Source organism: Sceloporus undulatus, chromosome 6 (genome assembly GCF_019175285.1).
Source record: "Sceloporus undulatus isolate JIND9_A2432 ecotype Alabama chromosome 6, SceUnd_v1.1, whole genome shotgun sequence".
NCBI classification, from domain to species: Eukaryota; Metazoa; Chordata; class Lepidosauria; order Squamata; family Phrynosomatidae; genus Sceloporus; species Sceloporus undulatus.
The window spans coordinates 147,548,810-147,576,579 of NC_056527.1; the positions used below are offsets into that span (position 1 = coordinate 147,548,810).

Here is a 27,770-nt window from a genome sequence, read left to right on the forward strand (position 1 = left end):
CAGTGAAGAAAGCAGGTAGGAAGAGAATCAGTTCATTTGAAATGTGGAGTTGGAGGAGAGTTCTGCAGAGACTATGGATTGCAAAAATTATGAAGAAATGGATGTCATAGCAAATCAAGCTCAAATTCTACCTTGAATCCAAAATGGCTAAACTAAGGCTGTCATATTTTGGGCATGCCATGAGGAGACAGGACTCCCTAGAAAAGACAATAACGCTTGGGAAGGTAGGAGGCTGTAGAAAAGAGGGAGAACACATTCCAGATGGATGGACTCCATCAAGGAAGCCGCAATGAATCTGCAAGTCCTGAGCAGGGCAACTGAGGAGAGGGTGACTTAAGGGTCTCTCATTCATGGAGCTGCAGTTGACCTAACAACAATGAACAGCAACAGGTTGTGAAGATGGCTCAGTAACCTGCCCTGGAGGCCAAGCAAAGCCCCCCAAACACCCTCCTCCTGCTGCTCAAACTGCCTCTCTTCCTGACTTTGTGGGAAGGAGCCCCTCCAAGACCCTCTGCCTTCTATTCTTTTGTTCCCTCTGGAAAAAAATTTCCATGCCTGAATTGCAACACTGGCTCTTTTCTCAGTCTCTTCTGCCACAGTCTTTTTCTTTTGCCTTGGAAGGCCCCCTTGGTGGGGGGCATCTTTTCATTGGCAAGCAACAATGCCGAAAAAATGTCACTGTGATCTCTCTCTTTTAAAAAATAATAATAATAATGTGTGTACAAACGTCCATTTCCTGGAAGGCCTGGTGTGTGCCTGCCTTAATTCTGCAGCATCCATTATCCATTAAAGGAGATGGGGGCCTTTTTATTTTCTTTACAGTATTTTGCAAGGATATGCCGCCACCAGTGAGTCCCGTATTCTGCGTGGGTCGCCTGAATTAGATCCTGGGGGGCAGAGAGAATACCCAGGTCCTCTCTCCCTGCAGATGGTCTCCTGGCCACTGCTGGGAACTAATTGTAGGGTTTAGGTCTCTTCCGAGAAGATTTGTCTCCTCGGTGCTGAATATTTTGTTCTCTATAAATAAGTTCCTTTTCCACCCACTCCCTTTTCTCTCTCTCTCTTTCTCTTGAGAAGGGCCAGGCTTGAAGCGGAGGTTGAGATGCTCGTTGCTATGGCGATAGCGTCCTGGCAACAACTCCAGATGCTGCTGATGCTGCTGCCGTTGCATCTCCTTCATCAACCAGGACCTGTGACAAAGAGGGCAAGCAGAAAAGACGCCAGGTTGCCACAGCCGCAGGAAGGGATGGTTGCCCGTTGTCGGTGGTGGTGGACTGGCATCCTGCAAGCTTTTGGGCATCACTGCTGAACCCAGAAATCCCTGCACCCAGCAACCCACTCCAAATGCAGACAGAGTCACACTCTCGCACAGTCCAGGAGTGAAGGAATTGTAGGAGAAGATGCTGTTTGTGAGAGTTGAGAGGTGGTTTGGGGATGCCCTCCTCTAACCTCTAGGTCAAGGGTGCCAGCCTTGGGATGCCACTTGGCCAGACTTCTGTCTCTAGCCAAGGGCTGGAGTGCGTTTCCCGTTTATTTCTGTCTGCCTGACAGCCTTCTGACCACCCCCGTCTTTTTCAGGTGAGTTGGCACTGAGGCTGCACGACACAGCACACACACACACACCAAGAGGGTGGGGAAAAGGAGTGCGGGTGGGGAATGGGGGAACCCTTTGCCGGTGAGACTGGCAGAGATGCCGCCGCAACATGCCGCCTGGTTATCATTCCCTTGTGCCATGTTTCGGACAACCACGACGGGGCTGGCTTTCCCAGAGACTCCAGTTGGAGGCACCCGGGACCGGACCATGTCAGTTGCTGCCGCCCATCCTCTGGATGCAGCTGTGGCATGTTGTGCTGTGAGTTTGTTGTCCGCACCGGGAGTCGGGGAGCATGGTGAGGGCAGTCACACTGTGGGAAAGAGGTTGCAAAGCAGCCTCCTTTTTGTACCAGGGTGGAAGAGAGGAGCCAGCCTTCTTTCGAAGAACCAAAATAGCCTTGCATCCAAGAAAAAATGGCTCAGGGAAATGTGTTTTAATATTGGGTTGTGTGTGTCAGTGTGGGAGAGAATGTGGGGCTTTGGCATCTTCGGATAAGTGGTTTTCAATAGAGTTCCTCTCTCTGTGTACATTTGGCATTTGGCTGCCTGCAACAGACTGGATGTACAATGGCAACAGAATGCCTTTACAGGATCGGAAAAAGATCAGCAGTCAGACCCATGGCTTATTTGGGTCCCCAGTATGGGAAATTCACACTGCTCTTCCTTATTCCTTCCCATTCCCAACCAAATAAATAGTGGGTTGCAGTTCTACCGAGGAAGCCTCTTCAAAAGGTGCCTGAGATATGCAAGAGCTGTTCTTTTCAGGAAGGTTTGTGCAGGAGAACTTCCCGGTGGGTCGTCTGTAGCTCAGGTCGGTCTCCTTTCTGCTCCTTGCCCCTCCATGTGCTGATACCTCCTTCCACTTAAGGCGATATGAGAGGGAGGCATCTGTCCCACTTCTCTGCTGAGAAGCTTTCAGTTGGGATAAATTTCTGCTATATCTGGGGGTGGAAATGTCTACTTAACACTCACCCAGGCAGATTTCTTATTTGAAGACACCTTGCATCGAATGCATCATCCGGTATATTTTGTGACCCTAGTGAGAATTCTAGTGCATTACAGGGTATAAAAATGCCCCCATAGGAATGTTTGCAGGGGCAGAATTGAGACCATTCCATAGTGCCCAGAGCCCCTTCAAATTGCATGTTCACATGAGGTGGAATGCTTCTTTTGAGTAGCTGGCACCCTTTTTTTGCAATAAAATAAAATAATACACACACACACACACAAAAAATCCAACAAATTTGTCAGGGCAATTTTTGTCACAGCTGGTTTTGTTTTCCTGTCAAACAATCTCCCCAATGACAGCCATGGGAGGTGGCTGAGCCTCAAGGCCCTTGTTCCCAGCACTTTGGGTGGCAATGTCATAAAACGCCTACCTTGTAGGTTAAGTTCTGTGCCAATATGACCACAAAAAATGTGACTCCGAGACGAAACAAAGCATCTCCTCTGCCCAGGGGAGGCTAAATCATTCCCCAATATTTGAAAAATATCAGTGGAGGAGATGGATTGTTAACAGGGGTGTTGCAACTCAGGGTTAGGCAGCTGCTGAGAGTTAGGGGACCACATTGGCTCCCAAGGGAATGCTGGAAGATACCCTCCCAAAACCTCCCCAAATTTTTGAAACAATTTTCTGCACCAAGGGATTGAGTGCAATATCACCATGGTTTTGCCCCTTTCTGTAGCATTTTAGGCCTAGAAGAGTTCTTCTTCTACAGGAAAAGAAATTCCACCTAAAGATTAGGAGGAACTTACTGACAATAAGAGCTGTTCAACAGTCGAAGATGCTGCTGCCTTGGAGAGTGTGGGAGTCTCCTTCTTTAGAGGTCTTTAAACAGAGGCTGGGTGACCATCTGTCGGGGATGCTTTGACTGTGAGTTCCTGCATGTCAGAATGGGGTTGGACTGGATGGCCCTTGTGGTCTCTTCCAACTCTATGACTATGATTCTTTTCCTCCTAGGAATTGACCTGGAAGTCCATTTTTACAGGGAGACTGAGGCCTGTAAAAACAGCCCCATGGGTCGTGTGTTGCCTTTGCTTTTCCCACTTGTGTCCTCAGTTCCTTCCCCAAAGGAGAAGGTCAGGTGCTGATGGACAATGCAAAGTGTGAGTGTCTCCCAAAATCAAGAGAGTTGCTTTCCCTTCCTTCCCATTACAGAAGAGCAGGCACCTTCCTTCCTTCCTTCCTTTCCCCACATTCCATTTTCACTTTCTCTTCACCTCTTCTGTCCAGAGCTTCCTTCTCATGAGGTGGTCACTCTGTCAGTGTACTGAATAGCCTCCAGCATTGATAACCTCTAGCACTGCCCATCCCAGCACCATTGGTGGAACCATCCTTAGACAATGTCATTCATGCATGTTTGCCCATGGGGATTGCCCATGGGGGTTGGTGGCTCCCAGGTCAGTAGGACGGTGACTCGGCTCCAGTTTTTAATCCAAACTTGAAAGGCAGAAGCAAGGTGCTGGACCTAATTTGGAGGATTCTGCACCCTGAAGAGGTAACGTCCAGAATGTCTGCCACACGTAACCATGTGCACTAATACCAGTTGCTGACTTCCCAGTCCTGGACTCCCCTGACATCTTGAAAACAAGCTAGTGAAATGTGGGCTAGACAAAGTAACTGTTACATGGATTTGTAACTGGTTGACTGGCCGAACCCAAAGGATGGTCAGCAATGGCTCCTTTTCATCCTGGAAAGAAGTGACCAGTGGGGTCCCACAGGGCTCTGTCCTGGGGCCAGTGCTATTCAACATCTTTATCAATTACTTGGATGATAGAATTGGGGGTATACTTATCAAATTTGCAGATGACACCAAGTTAGGAGTAGCTAATACCCCTGAGGACAGGATCAAACTTCAGAATGACCTTAATAGATTAGAAAGCTAACAAAATGATTTTCAACACGGAGAAATGGAAAGTATTGCACTGAGGGCGGAAAAATGAAATGAACAGATATAGGATTATGGGGGACACCTGGTTGAATGAAACTACATGTGAAAGGGATCTGGGAGTCCAAGTAGACCACAAATTGAACATGAGTCAAACAGTGCGATTCGGCAGCTAACAAGGCTAATGTGATTTTAGGCTGCATCAATAGAAGTATAATGTCTAGATCAAGGGAAATAATAGTGCCACTCTATTCTGCTCTGGTCAGGCCCCACCTGGAATACTGTGTCCAGTTCTGGGTACCACAATTCAAAAAGGACATTGAGAAACTGGAGCCATGTGTCCAAAGGAGGGCAACTAAAATGGCGAAGGGTCTGGAAACCATGAAGCCCTATGAGGAACGACTTAGTGAGCTGGGAATGTTTAGCCTGGAGAAGAGAAGGTTAAGAGGTGATATGATAGCCCTGTGTAAATATTTGAAGGGATGTCACACTGAGGAGGGAGCAAGCTTGTTTTCTGCTGCTCCAGAGACTAGGACCCGGAGGAATGGATGCAAACTCCAGGAAAAGAGATTCCACCTCAACATTAGGAGGAGCTTCCTGAGAGTAAGGGCTGTTTGACAGTGGAACACACTTCCTCAATGGAGAGTGGTGGAATCTCCTTCTTTAGAGGTTTTTAAACAGAGGCTGGATGGCCATCTGTCGGGGATGCTTTGATTGAGAGTTCCTGCATGGCAGAAGAAGAGTGTTGGACTGAATGGCCCTTGCAGTCTCTTCCAACTCTGATTCTATGATTTGCACTATGGCTGTGAGAGTGTTGCGTTTGTCTATTTAAATGTTTGTTATCTGGGCTTTTGGTTCTACAGTTGGATTCCCAGGGTGGCTCACAAGACTTAGCAAAACATTAACCTCTCTGTGTGGGTGGGTGTTGTCTGCAATCTGATTAAAGGCATTTGCATCAAACTATGAATTAAATTTGCATGTATTTGCAGACGGGTTTTTTAAAACCCAATATTTTTTAGTCAAGTAGCATGAAAATGTTGCGAGTAGGAATGGTTTCAGAAGCTGTGTTCCTTTCCATCTTTGAAAGAAAGGAAGGCATTTCTCCAGATAGATCGGTTGACACCTGCAGTTGTCTTGTGTAAAAAGTATGTTCTCAATAGTTGTGTATACTGTGTGCCTTAAAGACATTTCTGACTTATGGTGACAGTATCTTAGGGTTTTCTTGGCAAGATTTATTAAGAAGGGGTTTGCCTTTGCCTTCTCCTGAGGATGAGAGTGTGTGACTTGCCCAAGGTACGTGTCCAAAATTAACATCATTGAATATAACAAGAGCAATGATGATAAAAGTGGATTTTTAATGGCCTTTCTGTTAAATTGGGGGCATAGAATTAGTTAATTTAAATCAATTTTAAATTGATTTTGTCTGTCTCATTGATTGCCTTTGCAGTCCTAATATATACCCAAAATGTAACCTGGCTCTCCTGGAAGATTTTTAAGTCCAAGTAGTTTCATATGGAAAGATGCAGTCCTTCAAACAGCCTGGACCCAAGCTGTTTTGAGTTGTGTCCAGAAACAGCCTGTGGCTGTGGAGCTGTTGCAACAAGGGAGTTGTGTGCATGTTTCACCACCCAACTGTTTCTGAAGCATCATTTCCAAAGTGGCGTGTGTGTACACCCTTCTGTTTTGTGAGCAGTTCTCAGGCAATACTGCTTATCTGAACATGAAGTACCTTGTGATATTTTGCAGAATATCCTTATCCATTGCTGGGAGTATATATGTTTTATTTATTTTTACTTTGCTCTGTGTGTGTGTGTGTGTGTGTGTGTGTGTGTGTGGTTTTTTCCACTCTATCTCCAAAGCTTCCATTGAAGTCAGCCCTCTCTGTTCCCATTCCATCTGTGCACCATATTGCATTACGTTTAATCAGCATATCCCAAAAGCTGTCCGGATAGAGCATCCTGCCAGATTTCAGTGGGAGTTTTGGTGTTTGCAAGAGAATGCAAGATCCGTTTCAAAGCAGCTTTTTCAGATGGCAAGACATCACTCCCCAGCGGCTTCTTTCTCCTTGACCGTGTAGACAACCTGGGCTTCTGAACTTTGTGAAGCAAAGCTGCTGCACCTGACTCAAGATTTTCAAAAGGATTTTTATCCTGTAAATTATTGTGTCAGAATGAAATGAGCACTGGTGTGTGTATGAGGGAGAGATGCAGATTTCACAACTGATGTGCTCTGAGGCAGTCTGGTCAGCTATGACCGATCACTCTTTCCACATAGATCCAAGGCTTATTGGATGGCTGGTGACCCCTTTCTTCACAAGATACAGCCCTTTGCAGCAGGATAGAATGCTAGACACAGAATGCTAGAGTTGGAAGGAGCCCCTAGATGCCATCAAGCCTAACTCATGCTCAGTGCAGGCTCTCCAGCGGGAGCATCTTTCTGAAGGCATTCAAGGCAATTGATTATATTGCTAAACTACTCTTACCATCAAAAAGGTCCTTCTAGATTCCTTCAATCAAAATCTATCCTCCTGTATTTTAAAACCATTAGACTTGGTCCTGTGTTCTGAGACATCAGGGAGCAAGCCTGCAGAATCCAGAAACTGGGCTGCATTGTCCAAAACTGACTGCTTTTCAAAGGAATTGGCTCTTGCACCCAGAGCTTGCCAAAGTTGCTTTTTTATGGCAACTCCGATCATCCCCCAGAAACATTGGGGAACGCTGGGAGCTATCATCCATTCTCAAGCTTTAACATTAGTAGTTGCTGGGGTCTCCCTTAAAAACAAAAACAGAAATTTCAGAGAGATATTTTTAGCTAGGATTGTGTTGTAATCCAGAATTCTCCAATAGCAACCTGGGCCCAGTCATGTCAACAGAAGAGGAACTGGGCTCTAGCACCATTGCGGGACCCAGAACAGTAAAGTCTGAAAAGTCAGAGACACCCCACCCCTTCCTAACCAAGTCTAGCCCTGGGCTACTACACACCCATCTCCAACAACAACACAAGAGGGAGAAATTATTGGAAAACCAAGCAGTCCCTCTCTCACACACATCCTTTCATTGCTGTTAGAGCAACTGGGCATTTTAGATGGTATAGGGCCCCCTGCATGGCTATATTATCCTGAGCTCAGGTTTCTCCACTTGCTCTTGTATCAATTGCAATGCATGGTCATAAATACTTTGTGCATCTAAGCAATCAGACTGTGCGGCTTCAGAAACTAAACCTTGTCTGTCTACTTCGTCTTTGCTCTTTGACCCCTCTTTGTTCTCAGCCTGACAAGATGGTGAGTTAAAAGCTCACTGGAGCTCTTCCTTGGATGTAGGCACATCAGGTGTATGTGCTTTCTAAAAACCAATTAGTAAAATTCTTTAGCATATAACGTGATGCTGCGTGCTTATGGTTATTGTTGCTTTTTTAAAGTCACGTTAGCCAGGGATGTATTGAAGACTGATTGCTTCTGCTAAACTCTGCTGAGGGAGGCTGCTTTCTAACAGATTTTCATATTTTCCCTCCAAAAGGGCTAACCCCCTGAGATACACTCCTTTTTTTCACTGGAGTGTTAAGCCTCAGGCTGAAGGCCTGTCTCTTTAAGGCTGCTCCATTTTGGAAGGAAGGGGTGGAGCCTGGTGGGGTAGAGCTTCAAGAAGGTAGTACTGTATAAAAGCCTTTAGTCTGGTCTCAGACCTCATATGGAGTAAGATGTTCCCTGGGAGCTGTCTCCTAGGTGCTGAAGGGCTCTGTCCAGCTTTTCTCTTCAACTGTAAAACACAGCGTGTTGAATGTTTGATCCTCTTTTATTAGGGCTATTGTGAGGCCTTCCAGGTGTGATTGGTTTGCATCTCCCATCAATCCACAGCATTGGATATTTAATTCAACCACTTCTGGAGGTTGCCACCTCTGTCCTAGATGATTCTGGATATCAGTTCCCAGAATCTCTTTCCATGGTCTCTTCCACAGCTTCTGGGAATTGAACTCTAAAGTGCTGCTACTCAACGTGGTGGTCTCTGTACCAGTGTTGGTCTCTGAACCATTGGCTGCCAGTTTCAAGCAATGGTCTAGGGATAAAACTTTGTGGATCAGTTTGCTGGGACACACCAGGACCCTGCAGTTATGGGTCTAGGGGTTCTGCGCTTATTGATCATGAACTGTGGATAACCAAAAAGCCCCCAGCATCTCAAGAGAGGGCTTGTAAAGACACCTGCATGTCTGAGGTTGCTGCCAGACCATGTAAGCACTATAATAAATAATAATAATAATTTTATTTATATGCCGCCCTTCCTCCGATCAGGGCGGCTTACAACAAGTTAAAACACAATAACACAAGATAAACACAGGATAAAATACACAATAAATCAAACCAACAGTAAAAGCCCCATAGCCCAACCTCTTGGCCACGAAAGAGGAGGGGTTTGATGGACAGATGGGTTGACTCAATGGGGACATTTTGTATGCTGCCACAGACTGAGAGGTCTGCTGTTGGCCCTCTTTAGACTGGAAAAACTGGAATGAGGTGGAGAAAATGTAGGACACTCACATGCTCTGCACAGAACATGGCCAAGGCACATTAGTGTGTCAGCAGCAACTTCTCCACTGGGCTTCCATGAATGCCCAGGGTGGGTAGCCAGACATAGGGATGACTCGTTTCAAAATGGCTTCTGCACCAGCTGCAAGTAGAGGAATAACTCAATGCACTTCTTTTCAGTCCTTTCTTGGCTTTGTTGTTTCCCTCCACAGGCTTAAATTCCTGGAAAGACAAAATGGCACAGAGGAGCCCAGTCTTCACAACGCTTGGACCGACCGAAAGGTACCATAAGGCATGTGAGAAAATTGGCTTTGCAGAGTGGGGAAGGTTGTCCTTTTAAATATATATTTGTATAGTTAGCCTTTACTTTTATGGAGGTTTTAGAGGGGGAGAGGCCAAAGCCATGCTTCAAAGCTGAGGTGATTTCGCTAGTTCCTACAGCACCAGGTATTCCTTGGCCAACCATTCAAGTCCTATCCAAGACTGACCCTGTGTAGCTTCCAAGATTAGGCAGGATCTAGTGTGGTTTGTATTATCTCCTGGGATGAATTTTCATGGGTGTAGCGATAAAGTACATCCTATGGAATACTAGGAATTGTAGTGTTGCAAGACATTTCAAATTCCCTGCCAGAAATTTCCTCAACAAACTACATATCCCAATATTTTTGTAGCGGGCAGCCGAAGTGAATAATGAGGGATCTAAGTGCAATAAGTGTGTAGTGTGAAAGAGAGATTGGAGAAGATGCAAGAAGGAGGCAAAGCCAAAGAACAGCTCTCAACGTACTGTATTTGATGGTGTCTTCCTGCATGGCAGAATGGAGTTGGACTGGGATGGCCCTTGTGGTCTCTTTCAATTCTATGATTCTAAGTTACCAAAAAAGACAAGGAGACAGGAAGTACCTAGATGGGCAAACCTATGTTTACCTGGCTACCTTTCTATTTCTATTGCCCCTCCTGGTTCAGGTTTGCCATTACAAGCACAAATGCTCAACTTCCAACAACCCTTTGTTTCTGTCTGTCTCTCTTCCTTCCTTCTTTCTTCCATTCCTTCCTGCAGGCGAATCCGGAATATCCCCCTCCACAGCCAGGCCCTGACTGCGGTTCCTCTTGGGTCGGCCAGACTCATGGACCAGCTGGAAGACCGGATTCTCAGTCATGAAAAGACGACAGCCGCCCTTGTGGAGCACGCTTTCCGTATCAAGGAGGACATTGTCTGCACGCTGCACAGGATGCAGAACAAAGGCGGAGGTGACCGGCTGGCCAGGCAGCTCCTGGAGGAACACATCCGCAACATCACCGCCATCGTCCGGCAGCTCAACCGGGACATCGAGGTCCGTGGGGATTCACCAACTTGCACTTTTTAATATCTTACAGAAAGCAGGGTTGAAACTTTTAGAATCTACAGCCCTCTTTTACTTCCTTTTTAAAGCTGTCCATAACAGGGATAAGAAAGAGCAATTCATGGGTCACAATGTGGCCCCTGGAACTCACATTTGAGGGCCACAAAGCTTTTTGAACTTCCCAATGTTTAAAAGCAAAAATTTTGGTAAAATTTCTAGATAATTTTTGCCCCAAATGTGTCAAAAAATGTGGAACCTTTGGTCCTAGGGCCCCATTCAGTCCACCTGGACAACTGCCCCCAATGATGGCCATGCTCCCTTTCCCCTTGACACTTCCATTTAGTGGTTTCTCAACTTTCTAACATGGATTTACCCTTTTCTGAAAGTTCTGCTATGCCTTTCCTGTTCCTTAGTTGAGAGATAGCATAGCGTGGTAGTTTGAGTGTTAGACTATGACTCTGGAGACCAGGGTTTGAATCCTTGCTCAGCCATGGAAACCCACTGAGTGACCCTGGGCAAGATACACACTCTCAGCCTCAAAGGAAGACAAAGGCAAACCTGCTCTGAATAAATCTTGCCAAGAAAACCCTGTGAGAGTGTCATCTTAGGGTCGCCATAAGTTGGAAACAACTGAATGTACACAACAACAACAGTGGCTTAGTTCCTAGCACAAATAATATGAAGCTAAAATGGGCTGGCATCTTTATAAAAGTTTATCGAGAAAATGAAGACAGCCTTCTCTGCCCCTGGGATATTAAAGTGGAGAGCTGAACATAGGTTTGGAAATATGGAACGAGAGGGAGGAGAAGGGAAAGAGCAAGTTGTTTTTCAGCTTCTGTGTGCTGAATTATAGACTTGGTCACTGTTAGAATTGGGGCAGATATTTTACAGTTCTGTTTCAGTGAGTGCAAGCACCACACACATAAGATCACACTTTTGCACTCAGTGTTTTTATTAGTCTGATTAAGGTACATTGTGTTATACATTAAAAAATAACAATAGCCTGAAGATAATCTAATACCAGCTCCTGTTTTTTTACTCATGACTACTAAGGCTCCTTGTACCTCAAAACAATAACATCAACATCATCAACAATAATAATAACCATAATAATCATGTTTTTGGTGGTTTTTTTGGGCTATGTGGCCATGTTCTAGAAGAGTTTCTTCCTGACATTTTTCCAGCATCTGTGGCTGGCATCTTCAGAGAATGCTTGCCTGGAAAGGACTTGGGTATATATATTTTGTGACCTGGAAAGGCAGGAGTGATTTGCCTTTGACTTCACATAATAATCATCATAATAAAATATTTCTTCAGTTGCAACTTACAACAAGGCTTGAAACGGTGTTGTACTTTGCCTTGAGCCTTGTAAAGGTGAGGTAAGAAATAAATTATTATTATTACTATTATTTTAAAAACACAGTTGTAAAAGCATATGAAAAGCAATAAACCCACCCTAAAATTTGAAAACAGTGAAAACGAACTGAAACTATAACAGCAACTAAAAGTCCATCACCTTATACCAGTCCTGTTTCTCCTGAAAAATAAAGTCTCAAAACTCAGCAAGGGGAGTACAAGTCCAGCCTCTTTGACCAGGCATTCAAAAGGCCAGAAGCAGCACCATGTCAGAGAACATAGAGGGGATGGTACTTCTTTTAGGTCCTCCTGGACAGATTTAGCTTTTGTCTTTTGCCCCTTAGATAAGAGGATGGTTCTTTTTTTATATAAGAGTTAAGATACAGTACCTATGCTGACCCATGGATAAGTCGGCCATGTTTTTTGGGGTTGATTCCTTAACAAAAATTTCCAGACATACACAAGTATATACATTAATGCCCTGCTCTCGCATCTTCCCACTGTATTGGTGGGATGCCGAGAAGGTCATCAGGCCTCCGCCTGTTATTCACCCCCTGACCACTTTTTTGTTCTAGATGTTGCAGGAACAGATCCGCGTCAGGGATAACCTCAGTTATGGCACCAATTCTACACTGAAGAGCCTGGAGATGCGCCAATTGTCTGGGCTTGGTGACCTCCGCGGACGGGTTTCAAGGTAAGCTCTCAGGTGGTTTGTGCTCCTTTGGAGACCCTGTATGTGAGAGGGATGGGATGTGCTTTGTCTTATGTGTTGCACACAAATAAATATTGTTAATTATTCTTGGGTATTTTGATAAACGAAAAAGTGGGAGGAAGGAAATCAACACAAGGATGTTTTAAGAAGCATGGACAATATACAGTTGTTTTGCTCCAGAGGCAGGAGACTCTCAATAAAGCATGTGCTATTTAACATGTGGAATACAACAAAATCAAAAAGAGCAATCCCTTTATTGGCCAACCAAAATGCATAATACAAGCTTGCAAAGCTTTGCTGGCTTCTTCATCACACAAAGATGTTAGAAATCATACAGGAGAACACAAGTGGCTATGTTAGAGTCCAAGGCCTACTTTTTACCTCATTTCTGTTGTCAGTAAAGATGGTCTGGGGGGATCTCAATCCGGATAGAGGCCACTCCCCTTCTTGACCAAGAGGGGACTAAGGATAAGGGACAATAAAAGATAGGCATCAAAATTTAAACTCTATTAGCAAAAGAAAAGTAACTTCCCTTGAGATCCATACTCCCCCTGTCCTGTGCAAAGCAAACTGCCCCTTTCTTAGGCTAAGAACATGGAATTTCTCAAGAAGACCTTGTACTGTTACATTTGGAAAAACTTTTAGGTGCTGTATATGTAAAACATGCCAACTATAGTCCAGTTGAAAGTGTTTTCTCTTTCCTGGAGGTCAGCACCTCAAAAAAATTAAGTCCAAGTCCATTAGCTCCCTTCTTTTGAAGTTTCCCCTGTTGCAGCAAACTTCAGTATCTTCAAATCCAGGAAACTTATTCGGGGAGGTCATTGACCATGCAGTAAAATACAACCAAATGTGTGACTGCATCTTAAGAGAGTGTGTGTGTGTGTGTGTGTGTGTGTGCGTGTGTGCATGTGTGGAGGGTTGTATTTGGATTAATTTATCCTCCCCCCTCCCAAAATCTAGGTAACTCCTTGTTTCAACAGCATTTATGTACGTCAGGCTAGGCTGAAATCAACAGAAAGCCTGACTTCAAAGAGCACATCTGATTCACACTCAGATTAAGGAGTGTTATATCACTACAACTGATGTTTCTTCACCAGATTAATTGATTTATGTTAGAAACTGCCCAGAAATAGCAATTGAGTCACAAGGCAGCACAGAGAGAAGGAATAAATGAACTGTGTGGGGAGAGAAAGAGACTAACAGAAATGAGGAATCAGAGATGTATATTTCAATTCCTCAGCAAAATGCAAACAAGATAGATCTCAGCAGCACAGAAAGTAAAGTCAGGGAAGTGCAACGTACTCCCTCTTGTGTGGACACACAACAAAAAATATTGTGGGACTTTAAAAACTAGCATGTTCCAATTGGCTTAAGCTTTTTGTGGAGTCCAGACCCGCTTGGTGAGGTGAGGTGTACAGAATTTAGCCTCGCTGGAGTCCACAAATAAAGGCCAAATAAAACTGTAGAAGCTTGATGCTGTTTTGACTGCTGTGATTCCATCCTATGGAATCCTGGGATTAGTAGTTTGGATATGGAGTTAGAATTCTGTAGTCCACTCTAGAGCGGTGCTTCTGAAACTGATGTGGGAGACCAGTGGAGATTTTTTGCCAGGGACCGGCACCATCTCTGTGCCCATTGGGTACAACGGTTTCTTGCTTTCCTGTAAAGACTGAAGGGACTGGCAGCCAATGGCTCAGCAATGATCCAGGGACCACCAGTTGGACAGAATTCTAAGCACCTTAAAAATTTACAAACCCCACAGTTTCACAGGACAAAGCCATCGCATTACAGTGGTACCAAATTTCTATAAGTGTACTGTGTGATACACCCCATTAGCCTTTAGCTTTTCCTTTTTGGTTGCAAGGATTCTCTCCACCCTTACCCACCCGCCCTTCAGTTTACTTGGCATCATCTAGTGTTAAGGCTTGCACCTGCAAGCTAAAAAAGGACGGTTTTGCTTTTCAACAGACTCCACTTTCTGGCAGTCCCTATCCTGTCAAATAAGTGGGGGCTTCCTGTACTCTTGCTTCAAAACAAGCAGTTTGCAATAGATCTGTTTCAGATCCACAACAAAGACCCTCCCTGTCCCACTGTTGAATATTGTCCATGGCATAAAATAGGAAGCCTTTGGCATCCCTAGATGTATTCCAGTTTCTTCACTGAAGAAAATGTTTTCCAAATGCCCGGATGCTCAGCAAGCTGAACCCATTCAAACCATTTGCTTGAGTGTACTTTTTGTTGTTGTTGCTTTGTTTCATGTGAGGAAAGATGTGGAAATGAACATCAAATGACTACAGGCAGACAGTTTTTCTCAAGTGTTCCCTTTTAGGTGCCCAATCTTCCTCCGCTGCTGAGATGTGACCCACTTCGTAGGCCCAATCCTGACCCAGGGAGGTCACATCCCAACCCTTGGCCACCGTGTTCTCGTCTTCCTCTTTAAGGAAAAGAAAAGACTAGGAAGTGTGGGAGGCTCTATGAAGTTCTTGCTTTGAAAACCTTCATTTTGAACATTTCTATTTTACAGTGAAGAATCATATCCTAGTTGTGGTGGGAAGACACAGATTTTAGGAGCCTCTGCACTCTCCAAAAGCAAAACTTTAAATACCCCGGAATCCATTGCCAGCATCCTGACCTAACCCTAAGGGATCCACCTAAATTATAAAGGCAGAGTATTTTGCTGCCCTCCTGATATACTGCTGGATTGCAGTTCCCAGCGGAGTGAAGTGGCTCATCCCCAACCTTTAAAGCACAAAATAGTTTGCAACCCATAGATTTGCAACCCTCTGCCATTAGTTGAAACAAATAGGTTCCTTTTCATGTAGGACCCACTGGAGAGATCTTCCATAGAATCTTATAGTAGAAAGGGGCCACAAGGGACATCTAGTTAGTTAGTTAAAGTTTATTAATTAGTCAATCAGCCATATCAAAACAGTTAACAGCAAACATGGTAAAATACGACAAAACACAGTGCATAAAAGGGACATCTAGTTCAACCCATTTCCCATGCAGGAATGCACAAGTAAAGCACCCCCACAGCAGGGAATTCTCCCAGGCAGCCTAAGCCCATAAATCCCTCCAGTTTCTCTCCCCACAACTCCATCTGCACATTTTTTAAAGCAATCTAAATTGTACTAGAGAAGCTTGGGGCGATCTCAATGACCATGCCAACAGAGCACATCATGCTGTGCTGGGCCCAGCAAGGGATTGCTGTACCTGAAACATCTTTTTCTGTGCCAGCCTCCTGCAGAGGAGGACACAGCGTGTTTCTTCCTTAAGCGCGCACACACACACACAGCACAAAGTGTTTTGGCAGTACATGGAGCTTTTCTCACATTGTGCAGCGACGTCTTTAGAATTGTCAGTGGTAACAACCATAAAAAGCTTTTCAGTGGCACAGCAGGGACCAGCCCTCCTTTCTTTGTGCTTTTGAGATCTGAAAAGCCACCTTGCTGCTATGCAGCAATTCAGCAGTTTATTTTAGACGCTCTCCCTGGTTTCTTTGGATTATATTATCCGCTACTAAACCAAACTATTCAGCACCAAGATGGGGGGAAAACACCTTTTTTCACTCCTTCCTTTCCTGGTTGCTCCTGTTACTGAAGCTATTCAGAAAATAACTTCCTGCCAAAGTTTACAGTTCAGTCCTCCTTATCTGATGCTCATCTCCAAAACATCTATCTAACGTCTCCAAAACCAACAGTTGCATTTATGGGTCCATTCACACCACAGGGTTATAATGCTATAATTCCACTTTAAATGCCATAGTTCCTTCCTATGGAATCCTGAGATGGGCAAATCCCAGAATTCCATAGGACAGGACCATGGCAGTTAAGAATGGAATAATAGGGCTACAATTCTGTAGTGTGAATGGGCCCTACAAACAAAAATCATTTTGCACGAAATGAATCTTTTTGTTTAAGGAATGAGAGGGAAAGAGAGGTGTTTTAAAATGTGCCGCACAATCTGTGGTTTACTCAGAATTAAGTCACACTGTGTACCACAAAGAAGGACAGGAGTTAAATTTGTAGAACATGTCCTGGAAAAGGAGGATGTCTGGTCACCCTTGTTCCACAGAACTTACTCCCTGGTAGCGCATGTGTTAAGGACAGCAGCCTAAACCTACATATCTGTAATTATACAGTATGATCCTTTGCAGAAGCAGGCTCTGTTACATTTGGTGGGGCTTTTACAGAGTAATTAATTAAAATACTTATGTCCAACTCTATGGCGGGTTATAGACTGCCATTTAGTACGTAATGAATACATACTAGGGTTAGGAAGGGGCGGTGCTTCCGCACCCCCCTAACCCTAGTACGTATTCTATACGTACAACATGGCGGCGCCCCTTCCACATGGGGGCCGCCATGTTTATGTCTTGGACGCATAGCGTTCAGACGTGTCGTGGCGCTAATGACGTCGTGAGTGCGCCAGTGGCACCTTGCGACGTCATTAGGGCGCCCCAGAAAGAAGCTCCATTTTGGAGCTTCTTTTTTGCTCCGCAAGGGAGCCGCGCGATGTGGCTGCGGCGGCTCCCTTACGGAGCAAACAGCGGCGGCGGCGGCGGCGGCAGACCGCCTCAAAGCAGCGGTCTATAACCCGCCTTACGTCACAAGCTTTCAGAGAGGTATATATTTAAAACTATTTGGAACAATTTTAATATAGAAGAGTCAGAAACAGTTTCAATAGCCAAAAAGCACGTGAATCTATTTAACAATTAAGAGAGTTAATTGTTTAAATCATTTAAAAGTTTTAAACCGTATACATCTACAATTCTGTGCAAAATCATTAGAGCCCAAAGGCTTGGATAAAGAGTCATGCTTTAACTTGGCACCAGAAGGAAACTGGTATCACTTCCTCCCTACTCAGTGTGTATAAAATTGCCCCTGAGGTACGTTCCGTACCTGTCTGCCACTCATGAGAAAATTAGGTTAATTTCTTTAAAATCAGCTTTTGAGCAATTTTCCTTTGGCACATTCTGAATCCTGCTTTGCCCCCTTCTAACTAATGAGAGAGTTATTTTCTTCTGAAAAGGGTAATTCATTCATCTCATGTGGTGCCCTTGAATTCTATACTACACTTTTCTCCAAAATGTTCTCATTTCGAATGAGTCTCTGCCAAATGATATATTTATTATTTGGCCTTTCTGAACAAGCCTTTCGACTGGCGATGGAGGGAGCAGGGAATTGCTGGTGCCAAACTTTTAATATCACACATGCTGCTAGTCCCCATTGATGTGAGAGCTCAATCATGATCTTTATGTTGGTATGCATGACATTGTGAGTGTGATGCTGAAAGAGGTTTGTACTAAGATGGAGAAAATTCCCCCCCAAGGCAAAATTCTTACAGCGGAAGGGGAAGAAGAACAGAGGGGGAGTTACCCCAGAAACAGTGGCCAATGTAACTATTTAGGCAAAATTGTGGCCTAGGTGATGTTAGACTACAGTGCTGAGGAGTTCTGAGACTTGCAATCCAGCAATGTTTTAAGATGGCTGCAGCTTTCCTGTCCCTGAATTAATTAAGCAAGATGTTGCTATAGCAGCAAACGAGTTTCAATACTATTTTCTGCTCCTTCACTGTTTTTTAAGAGATCAATCCTAACCAGAGCTTGGGAGTTACTTTTCAAAAGACTATAGCACTCACAATCCTCCAGTCATAATAGTCAAGATTCCAGTTACAGTCCAAGGATTCTGTAGGATGGAGCTAGGACACGTAAGAATAGGATGAAGCTATTACTGTATAACTGAGTGGAGAGCATATGCAAGGCACAAAAATCTACCACAATTGACATAAATTAGTATTAAGGAGGGTGGCGGAGGAAAACAACTGTATTTTAAAGGATCCCTTCAGCTATGATAGCTGCTTTCTCTCCAGTCTGTATCCAACGTGAGTCACTTTCTCATAATATAAATTCTGCCTATTACATGATGCCAAGATAACTCACAGACCTTTCCCATAAACTTCTTTAACTCCTTAATTCATATAAAGGCAACAGTTAGAATCATAGACTCATAGAATCATAGAATTGTAGAGTTGGAAGAGACCACTAGGGCCATCCAGTCCAACCCCCTGCCATGCAGGAAATCCAAATCAAAGCATCCCTGACAGATGGCCATCCAGCCTCTGTTTAAAGACCTCCAAGGAAGGAGACTCTATCACCCTCCGAGGGAGTGCATTCCACTGTCGAACAGCCCTTACTGTCAGGAAGTTCCTCCTAATGTTCAGGTGGAATCTCTTTTCCTGTAGCTTGCATTCATTGTTCTGGGTCCTGTTCTCTGGAGCAGCAGAAAACAAGCTTGCTCCCTCCTCAACATGACATCCTTTCAAATATTTAAACAGGGCTATCATATCACCTCTTAATCTTCTCTTCTCCAGGCTAAACATCCCCAGCTCCCTAAGTTGTTCCTCATAGGGCAAGGTTTCCAGACCCTTCACCATTTTTGTCGCCCTCCTTTGGACACATTCCAGTTTCTCAATGTCCTTTCTGAATTGTGGTGCCCAGAACTGGACACAATATTCTAGGTGGGGCCTGACCAGAGCAGAATACAGTGGCACTATTACTTTTCTTGATCTAGACACTATACTTTTATTGATGCAGCCTAAAATTGCATTGGCCTTTTTAGCTGCCGCATCACACTGTTCACTCATGTTCAACTTGTGGTCTACTTGGACTCCTAGATCCCTTCCACACGTAGTTTCATTCAGCCAGGTGTCACCCATCCTATATCTGTGCATTTTATTTTTCCCCCCTAAGTGCAATACCTTATATTTCTCCGTGTTGAATTTCATTTTGTTTGTTTTTTTGTTTTTATTTATATACCGCTATTCCAAAGATCATAGCGGTGAACAGCAAGTAAGCTAATTAGCAAGTAAGTTAATTTGCCCCCAACAGTCTGGGTACTCATTTTGGCGACCTCGGAAGGATGCAAGCCTGAGTCGAGCTTGGGCCCTTTTGCTGGTCTTGAACTCGCAACCTTGTGGTTTCGAGTGAATGGCTGCAGTACAGGCATTTACCCACTGCGCCACCAGGGCCAGCTTTGGCCCAGCTTTCTAGTTTATTCAGGTCATTTTGGATCTTGATCCTGTCCTCTGGAGTATTAGCTATTCCTCCTAATTTGGTGTCATCTGCAAATTTGATAAGTATGCTCCCAATTCTGTCATCCAGGTCATTGATAAAGATGTTGAATAGCACTGGGCCCAGGACAGAGCCCTGTGGGACCCCACTGGTCACTTCTCTCCAGGATGAAAAGGAGCCATTGTTGAGCACCCTTTGGGTTCGGCCGGTCAACCAGTTACAAATCCATGTAACAGTTACCTTGTCTAGTCCACATTTTACAAGCTTGTTTGCAAGAATGTCATGGGAAACCTTGTCAAAGGCCTTACTGAAATCAGATAAAACCCATCTGGTCAGGGGCGGTTCATACCTCTGTCAACAGTTCCCAATCATTCCTGCTTTTCCTGAATGCAGATGTGATGCCGGATTAGCCCGCCTGTCTGCTGAGCACAAAGTCACTTATGAAAGACTTCAAAACTTGAGCAAAGACCAGCAAGCAACTAAACTGATCCTGGAGTCTAAAATCAAAGAAGCCGAAATCCAGGTAAGGTTGTGTTTTCCTTTATTTTAAATGGATGGCTACCTTAGTTTTTAGCTAGTGATGTGAGTATATCTGCTCTTGAATGGTGGAAGTCAGACGAAATATATAACATTCAAAATAGTGGGTTTTCAATCCCAGTGAATAAAGGTCATCAATCAGTAAGGGCTAGCACACTCCATAAAACTTCCAAAAGAAGAGCTGGGTAAAAGGAAAAAGAAAAAGTAATGCATCTGTTGGTACTTTCCAGGCTTACCAACTTAATGGCCATTGCGTAAGCAATTGGGCCTTTCTTTTTGGCCTGTTGTAGAACATCTGCATTCAGTTCAAGGTTGCAGCAGCAGAGTTGGGTTTGTGGAGCCATTGTGTCAACAGAGGTGCATTGTAAATGGATGCCTATCGCAAATGGATGCTCATTGTGTACTAAGCATGGCTTTGTCCTTGTTGTGTGCCTTCTGACTTATGTGACCCTAAGGTGAGCCTGTCACAAGGTTTTCTTGGCCAGATTTGTTCAGAGGGGGCTTGCTATTGCTTTCCTCTGAGTCTGAGAATTTGTGACTTGCCCAACCTGGGAGTTGCCATGGCTGGTCGCCAGTCTAGTCTCCAGTCGTAGTCTGATGCTCAAACCACTTCACCACTGACTCTCCTCTTCCAGCATCTCCTTTCAAATGAGTTGATTTTCTTCTACCACCCTGATATAGGTTATTGGCCATTGTAGTTTAAGCTTTCTTAGCATCATTGCATTCTGTTGCATCTGTGCTGAAGTAGGTAACACCAAGCAACCTGCCAAAAATAGCTCCTGGAAATATCCTGAGGTGAATTCCTCCTGCTTTGGATTCCCTCTGCATTAATTTTTTTTAAAAAAAACCCATGTGTTTATTTGCCTGCCCTGCAGAGGCCCACTCACAATCTGGGAAGACATGTGTGAAGGAAACCATTCTGCAGTCACCGCCTTCCCTGCGTGACTCAGCAGTGCTGTGTGCATCTTACTCACTCGGGATCATGACTTCTCAAACATCTGTTCAGAAGGTTTTGTGGCTTCCCTGAGCTACTTACCGTCCCACAGGAATCCGTTTTCCTAGAATTTAAACTAGGGCATGGTTTTTGTGGTGGACCTCTAGAAGTTATAGTGCAAAATGGCCATATCACTGGTGTGCTCTGATGCTGTTGGTCTGTGCCTTCAAGTTGTTTCCGATTCATGGCGACCCTAAGATGAACCTATCACAGGCTTTTCTGGGGCTGAGAATGTGTGACTCAGACCCTTGTCTCTAGTGTTGTAGTCCAGTGTTCAAACCACTGCCTCACATTAGCTCTGATGCACTATTGCACTGGGAAAAATGTTTTAAAGAAGGAGAAGTGAAAGGGACTTGTTGTTCCATGTATGGAAATGAAAAAGAAATCTTATTGAGAGAGGGAATAAAACATTGCAGCGGGTACTGAGAACTGTTAGAAAATAGCTGGATGACAGAAACGTTGTTTGGATGTTTTAAAAACACTAGGAATTAGATGAAGAGATTCTGCAGCCTCCCAATGTATTTGTCCTTGCTGCAGGAACTTTATGTCTGTTTTTGAAATTTTCTTTCCCTTCCAGGTCAGGTGGGAATGTTGCCCAGGTTGGTGTGGGTGTCTTCTCTCCCACTTGCCCTCCAATTTTCCTTGATCCTCTAGATCTGTGCAGTAACGACATCAGTCGCTAGATGCCACTGCAATACAGCATGCAAGCATTCATTTTTAGCCATCATTACAGCTACTTATGGTTTTCAGGACAATCAGAAGATTGTTAGTGCAAATGCAGTCTCCTTTGCCAAAAAGAAAGAAGAAGGCAGGCAGACTGCACAAAGTGAAGCTACAGCTCTAATTGGCAAAAACTCAGGCCCTGTCCAGATAGGCCCTTTGCGGTGCATCCATGACGTGCTAGGGTTGCCTCAGGGCAGCGTGTCCACACGCCCTGCAACCCTAGCACGTCATGCACGCGCCGCAGTTGCACAGTGCCATACATACAGTGCGCACACCGATTACATCGCAGCTGCGCCGCCTACATGCGTGCTGTCTCTGGCGCTTTGCAGCACCGCAAAAAGGAGCCGCTTTTTGCAGCTCCTTTTTTGCTCTGCAGCAGTGTCATGCAATTTATATGCTGCGGCGCTCTTGCACAGCAAAGAGAGGCGCCGAGGAGGTGCCTCTTTTTTGCGATCTGCACCCCGCCTCAGTTTAAAAAAAGATTCATTTGTTCAGAGCAGTGGCTGCAACCATGAAAGATCTTTTACTCAGTGGGTCTTCTGGGTTGGTCTAACAATGCTCAGTTCTCGCAATATAGCTGCTTGAATTTCGCTGGGCTCTCCCTGGTTGTTTCTCTGCATCCGTTTTTACCATTCTTTTTGTGGCCTCCTCATAATATTTCTTCGCTGTTAACTAGAGCTCTTCCAAATGCCCTTTTAAAACTAAGATGTGCTTTGCTGAGGTGGTACTATAGTTTGAAAGGACATAGTCTCCACTGTTTTTTCCCCTTGGAATTATCATGATATAGTGCAAAAGTATCATTTTACCAATGCACTGTAGGACTCTCTCTCTCTCTCTCATTTAGCTATATATCTTTGCTGTTGTTGTGTGCCTCCAGGTCATTTTTAAATTATGACTACCCTAAAGCAAACCTATCAGGGTTTTATTGGCAAGTTTCTTCAGAGAGGGTTTGTTATTGTAGCCTCTGAAGCTAGGAGAGTGTGATTTGCCCAAGATCACTGAGCAAGGAATCAGCTCCTGGTCTCCAGAGTCATAGTCCAACAATATTTATTTTTTTGTTTTAAGGAAGGAGGGAGGAGGGAAAAGGATACTGTTTTGTTCCCATATGTTTTGGAATGAAAAAGAAATTCATGTGGAAATAAAATGTTGCAATTGATAATATAAAGTGACAAAATGTTTCCTGGATATTAAACAACAACAAACAACCCCAAGAACCGCTGCAACACATATTGCAACTTCCAGAAATATTTACCCTGTCTGGAAGGGCCCAGTGTTTAGATATTAGCTTTAATTACAGAGGAAGAAGATACTATGTCTCCTCCATTCTCTTCCAGATTTCTCACCTTTTAAATAGGATAGAAACTTCAATCATGCAGCAAGAAGCCAAGCTGAAAGTCACATACAAAGAAAGCAACCAGCAACTCCACCTTCTGGACACAAAGTGAGTATTGTTTCCATGAAGAAAACACAAAAGCAGGGATTTGGGGGAAGAGTAATCCACAAAAGGAATTTTTGTGGCATTCATATTTGGTTAGGATAATTTACTTGGGTTCTTTCTTTGAACCCAAAATTCATTCCAGTTGCATCAAACACATAGAGGTCTCATGCTCAAAAACATTTCCAGAGGCAAAATGAATGTTATCCCTCCAGATTACAAGACGCCATTGATTACCTCAGCACCCAGATCGCATCCACGCGGAATTGGGTGGAACAGGAGCACAAGCGGTTTGAGAAAGCCTTTATGGAGAAGATCGACCAACTGTCCCTGGCCATTAAGGAAAAAAGTGTATGTTTCCTGCTTTCCTCTGAAAAGCTATCTTATAGTTCCAGATACAGTATATCTATGCACACATGGTCCCTGAAAAGAACTTCTTATACCCCTACCCCATCCTACCTCCATGTTTTGCTATAGTCCCTGGAAATAACATAGAAGGGAGAAGTCAGGAAGCCACTTGAATCTTGAGCAGGAGCAAGAATGGATATCCTCCTTCAACCTGAGGGCTAAATTCAATTGCAGAGAAGGTCTCAGGGGCCACATTCCATGGCTGGGTAGGGGCCAAAGCATTAAGGATGGAACTAAAATACCAGCACATTTGAGCTTTACAAAGCCTTAGCAGATGGCATTTCAATCTTTTTCATGCAGAACATGCAGAACTCTGATAGGCAATGGGGTCTGGCCAACTAAGGAACCCTAGGTCTAGATTTGGGTCTGCCAGATGCCCTCATCATAAAGGGAAGGTACAGTTCCTCATGATGCGTGAACTGAGCTTCTCTTGGCCTTTATGACTCCTAAGGCCACCCATTTCTCCTTGCTCTGTGGGTAGGGCTACCTCCTTAGTGTCCCTGAAAATACTGCCAAGGGCCCTAAGAGAAACACGCAAGGCCTCATTCTAGTCAGGTGTCCCATGAGGGTTCCACTTCCTGAGTGACTTGGCTTAGCTATGGACTGTGATGTGGTTTGTCTCCTCGCAAGTCTCCAATGTTTGTTTGACTGACCTCCCCAGGAAATGGACGGCAGAGCCTTAGAGGTGCAGTTCGGTGAGATCCATGGCAAACTGGATAAAATGGAAGACATGCAAAAGATGGCTGCAGAAGAACACGGGGCAAAGCAGGGTGAAGACCGGTTCGACATCCAGCTGACCAAGCTTCAGATGAATATTAATGAAGATATAAAAGAAGTGAAAGCTGAGGTTAATGCTGGTAAGAGTAAAACACCCGTCCTCTTCTTCAGCAGTATAGTAGTCAGCAACTGGTTTTAACAGGGATGGCACTCTGAACGGATGGAAGGGTCAGAAGGAACTTCCCTTTTCCCAGTTGCAATGCTGACAAAACATTTGGCTGCAGCTTGGTAGACTGTCCATAGGTGCATCTACACTATAGCAACATGCAGTTTGCTGTAGCGCATCCTATGGAATCTTGTTATTTGTAGATTTTATAAGATCTTTTGTCTTTTCTGCTAGAGTTCAGGTGCCTCAAAAAACTACAAAGTAAGGAACTTTGAGTTATGAACTTGGGATTTGCTAGAGTGCTATAATGATGTTGTTCAGGAGAGTGGACTATAGGTCCCCAGCTGATAATTCTAAGTCCCTCCCCATACCACAAACCCCAGGATTCCCAAAGATGGGGCCATGCCCCTTACAGTGAAACCAATCTGCTATATTTGTTCAAAGTGAATACATATTTGACTGAATAACAGGCTTTCAGACATGGCTTGTTTTTTAAGAATGAATGGCCAAACCCATGATAACTCTTCCCTTGTTTAGGATTTGCCACCATCTACGAGAGCATTGGGTCACTGAGGGAGGCTCTGGAAGCAAAAATGAAGCTGGACAAGGAAGAGCTGCAGAATCAGATTCAGCAGATGAAGTGAAGCATGGGAGGAATACTTAGCTGAGATTTTGGAGCCAAAGCTCTGAACAGCTGGAAGGATGCTGAAGTGCATCTGGGAAGTCCGCCTGGAAAATGTTCCAGGTTGTCTTGTAAAAATAAATGCATGGACTGAACAGCATGCTTCAGAATGATTCGTGAAGCTGGACAGTGACTTGTTGTAAATACTAAAAAACCTCAAAATCTTGCAATTGGAAGGAATTCTTTTCAAGAAAGAGCTGCAAGAGCCACACCTCTGAAATCCAGATCAAAACTCCATCAATCTCAGAAGATTTGTCTCGGCTGAATTAGGCCGCAATTTTTTTTGCCAAAGCTGTTGAATACTGTGAGCAGCACAGCCAGATATCACAACATGGTCCAAGATGAAACACCCCTACAATCTACAAAATGCTTAAAAGAAGAATGTGCAAGACCTCAGATTAACCCAGCCAGTCTCTGACTCCAAATCTGCACATAGTGAGACTGAAATCGTTTAAATCCATGCACTTCACCCATAATTGGTTTCTATGGTCAGCGCAAAAGGGTGGTGCTAAGCTATAGTGTCATAAAAGTAAAAAACAAGTCTTGTCAGAAAGCAAAGGAGGTAAGGTGGTAAGTATCTATCAAGCCACATATTTATAGTCTGCAGCAAAAGGCCCACGCAGAGCTTGGAAATTTTACATTTTTGGACTACAATTCCCAGAGTTCTCCAGCTGTGCCACTGACATGGAAAACACCAGCTGCCATTGGTTGTCATGTAACTATACTATCCTTTGCTGGAGAAATCTAAATTGTAATACGGTGATTATTAAAATGCCAAGGCCACAACCTCGCTGAGATTTACGTGTCCCCTTGGTTTTTCAGAAGAATCAGCAGAGCTTAACATAGCCAGACTGTGACCCTGTTTTATTCATTAGTTGAGACATCCAGCAGAACCTTCTTCACACTGCCTTCAATGGGAGCAGCAAGTGACTTTGTACAGATATTTTAGACAGTAGGTATTTCAAACAAATGACATCCTTCATTTCACATTATCTTCATCTTTGTACAGGGACATCACATCTTGTCAAAACTAATTTCATTTCCATAATCTTACAACTATCGTGTTTGGCTAATTCATTTATTGTCAATAGAGATTTCTCAGTTGTGCTTTAATGAAATCTAGTTTCTGTACAAATCGCTATCTCTAACTTTAAAATCTCACACTGAAACCATGATTTTAAAGGACTAGATAAATCCACTCTTTGCACTGCACTGACACTTCCTTCAGTCACTGTAAATCCGTACAAACACTGTGGAGATAAGCGAGTGAACACTAAGTCAGGGCTAATTCTGCCCTCACCTTTTTTTATTTAACTAACGTGCCGCCTCTCAGGATGTCTAAAGCAAGCCTTGAAAGGGCGAGCTTTGAAAGAGCTTCTTTGTGGGGCAGGCAACAAGCAACATCCTTGGGAGAAGCTCACAGCAAACTGTCCTCAAAAGTGTCCCTCCATTTTCCCACATGGAGTATTTTGCAGACTCAACCCCTTATACTATAACCTCCAAATGTCCCTATTTGGCAGGGACACTCCCAATTAACTCTCCGCCATCCCACCTTCTCAGCTGCTTTGAAAGTATCCCAGTCTCTCTCTCCTCCTCTCACTTTCCCCCTTTGTCCTCAGCTTACTTCTGTTGCAGCAAACTGAGTTCATCTGTGAAATGTTTGAAGGTTTGTTATACTGAGTTTGGGTTACTGGGGTCCTTGTCTTTGGGCTGCAACTCCCAGGTGCCCTCACCATTGGCTATGCTTGGCTAGGGGTTAACGGAAGCTGTATGCCAAAATTTCATTCAATCATTCATTTTTACATTACACAATTAAAGCCATTGGATACTACTTTAACTGCTGTGGTACCATCCAATGGAATCCTGGATCTGTGGTTTTGTGAGGTTTTTAGAATACTCTGCCACAGAGCTCTCATGGTTCCTGAAACAACAAACCCCTGGAATCCACAGGACAGAAACATGACAGTTGAAGTGTTCTCAAAATGTTATAATTGGGAGTAAGAAAGAGATTATAGCCTACTTCTGCTCCACGCCCCCAGAACTGGGACTCAGCGTAGCTCACAATACAGAACACGAAAACAGACAAAATATTATCATTATTTGCATTTCAATGATAATCTTTTTTGGGGGGATCTATATTATAATAAGTCAATGACATTTAAATGATTTAAAGCATACATTACATAAATGAAAAGCTTTTTTTAAAAGGACACTATTAAATTTCCTTTCTTGTAAATACTGTTATAGTTTTCACCAGCTGATAAAAGGACAACAAGGAGGGTGTCACTCTGGCCTACCTAGGCCCCACAGCCTGGGAGTGTCCACCCAAAAGACCCTGTCTTGCATCCCCACCAGAGATGCCTGTGAGGGTGGCAGGATGGGAAAAGGGGCCTCCTCCAAAGATCTCAGGGCCAGGCAGGTGAATATGGAAGACCTAAGCTTTATAGGGCTACAGTGGCCCACCTTTGCCTTATACAGAGCTCTCAAGTGTGCCCATAAGCTGGTTACTCACCAAGCAGTGGACAAAACCTCACAATGGTCACGGTGGGAGTCTAGTCCACTCTTCCTTCCGCCTGTCACCAGCAGAGCAGCACTGGCCAGCCTCTTCCACTCCATTTCACCCTTGGA

At 44.2% G+C, this 27,770-nt stretch overlaps 3 protein-coding genes across 5 annotated transcripts in view; 2 read left to right on the forward strand and 1 right to left on the reverse strand.

The window, feature by feature from the left end:
* MINDY2 (MINDY lysine 48 deubiquitinase 2) overlaps positions 1 to 27,770 on the forward strand; it is a 689,230-nt gene that overhangs the window by 160,181 nt on the left and 501,279 nt on the right. The gene's annotated exons all lie outside the window — the stretch shown is intronic.
* Positions 1 to 27,770, reverse strand: part of MYO1E (myosin IE) — a 568,767-nt gene that overhangs the window by 55,282 nt on the left and 485,715 nt on the right. Inside the window, exon 2 of the mRNA XM_042471365.1 lies at positions 27,655 to 27,770. The gene's annotated coding sequence lies outside the window, so the exon portion shown is untranslated. The remainder of the gene's footprint in view (positions 1 to 27,654) is intronic.
* FAM81A (family with sequence similarity 81 member A) lies at positions 1,100 to 27,656 on the forward strand. Of its 2 annotated transcripts, none has more exons than XM_042471400.1 (9): positions 1,100 to 1,578; positions 9,213 to 9,282; positions 10,058 to 10,331; positions 12,272 to 12,390; positions 19,874 to 20,003; positions 23,069 to 23,175; positions 23,385 to 23,520; positions 24,239 to 24,434; positions 24,998 to 27,656. In XM_042471400.1, exons 2-9 carry the CDS (start codon positions 9,236 to 9,238, stop codon positions 25,102 to 25,104), a joined length of 1,116 nt encoding a protein of 371 aa, XP_042327334.1. In that variant the 5' UTR covers positions 1,100 to 1,578; positions 9,213 to 9,235; the 3' UTR covers positions 25,105 to 27,656. The 2 variants fall into 2 exon arrangements, with proteins under 2 accessions (XP_042327334.1, XP_042327333.1); XM_042471399.1 differs by lacking the exon at positions 1,100 to 1,578 and adding an exon at positions 3,669 to 3,699.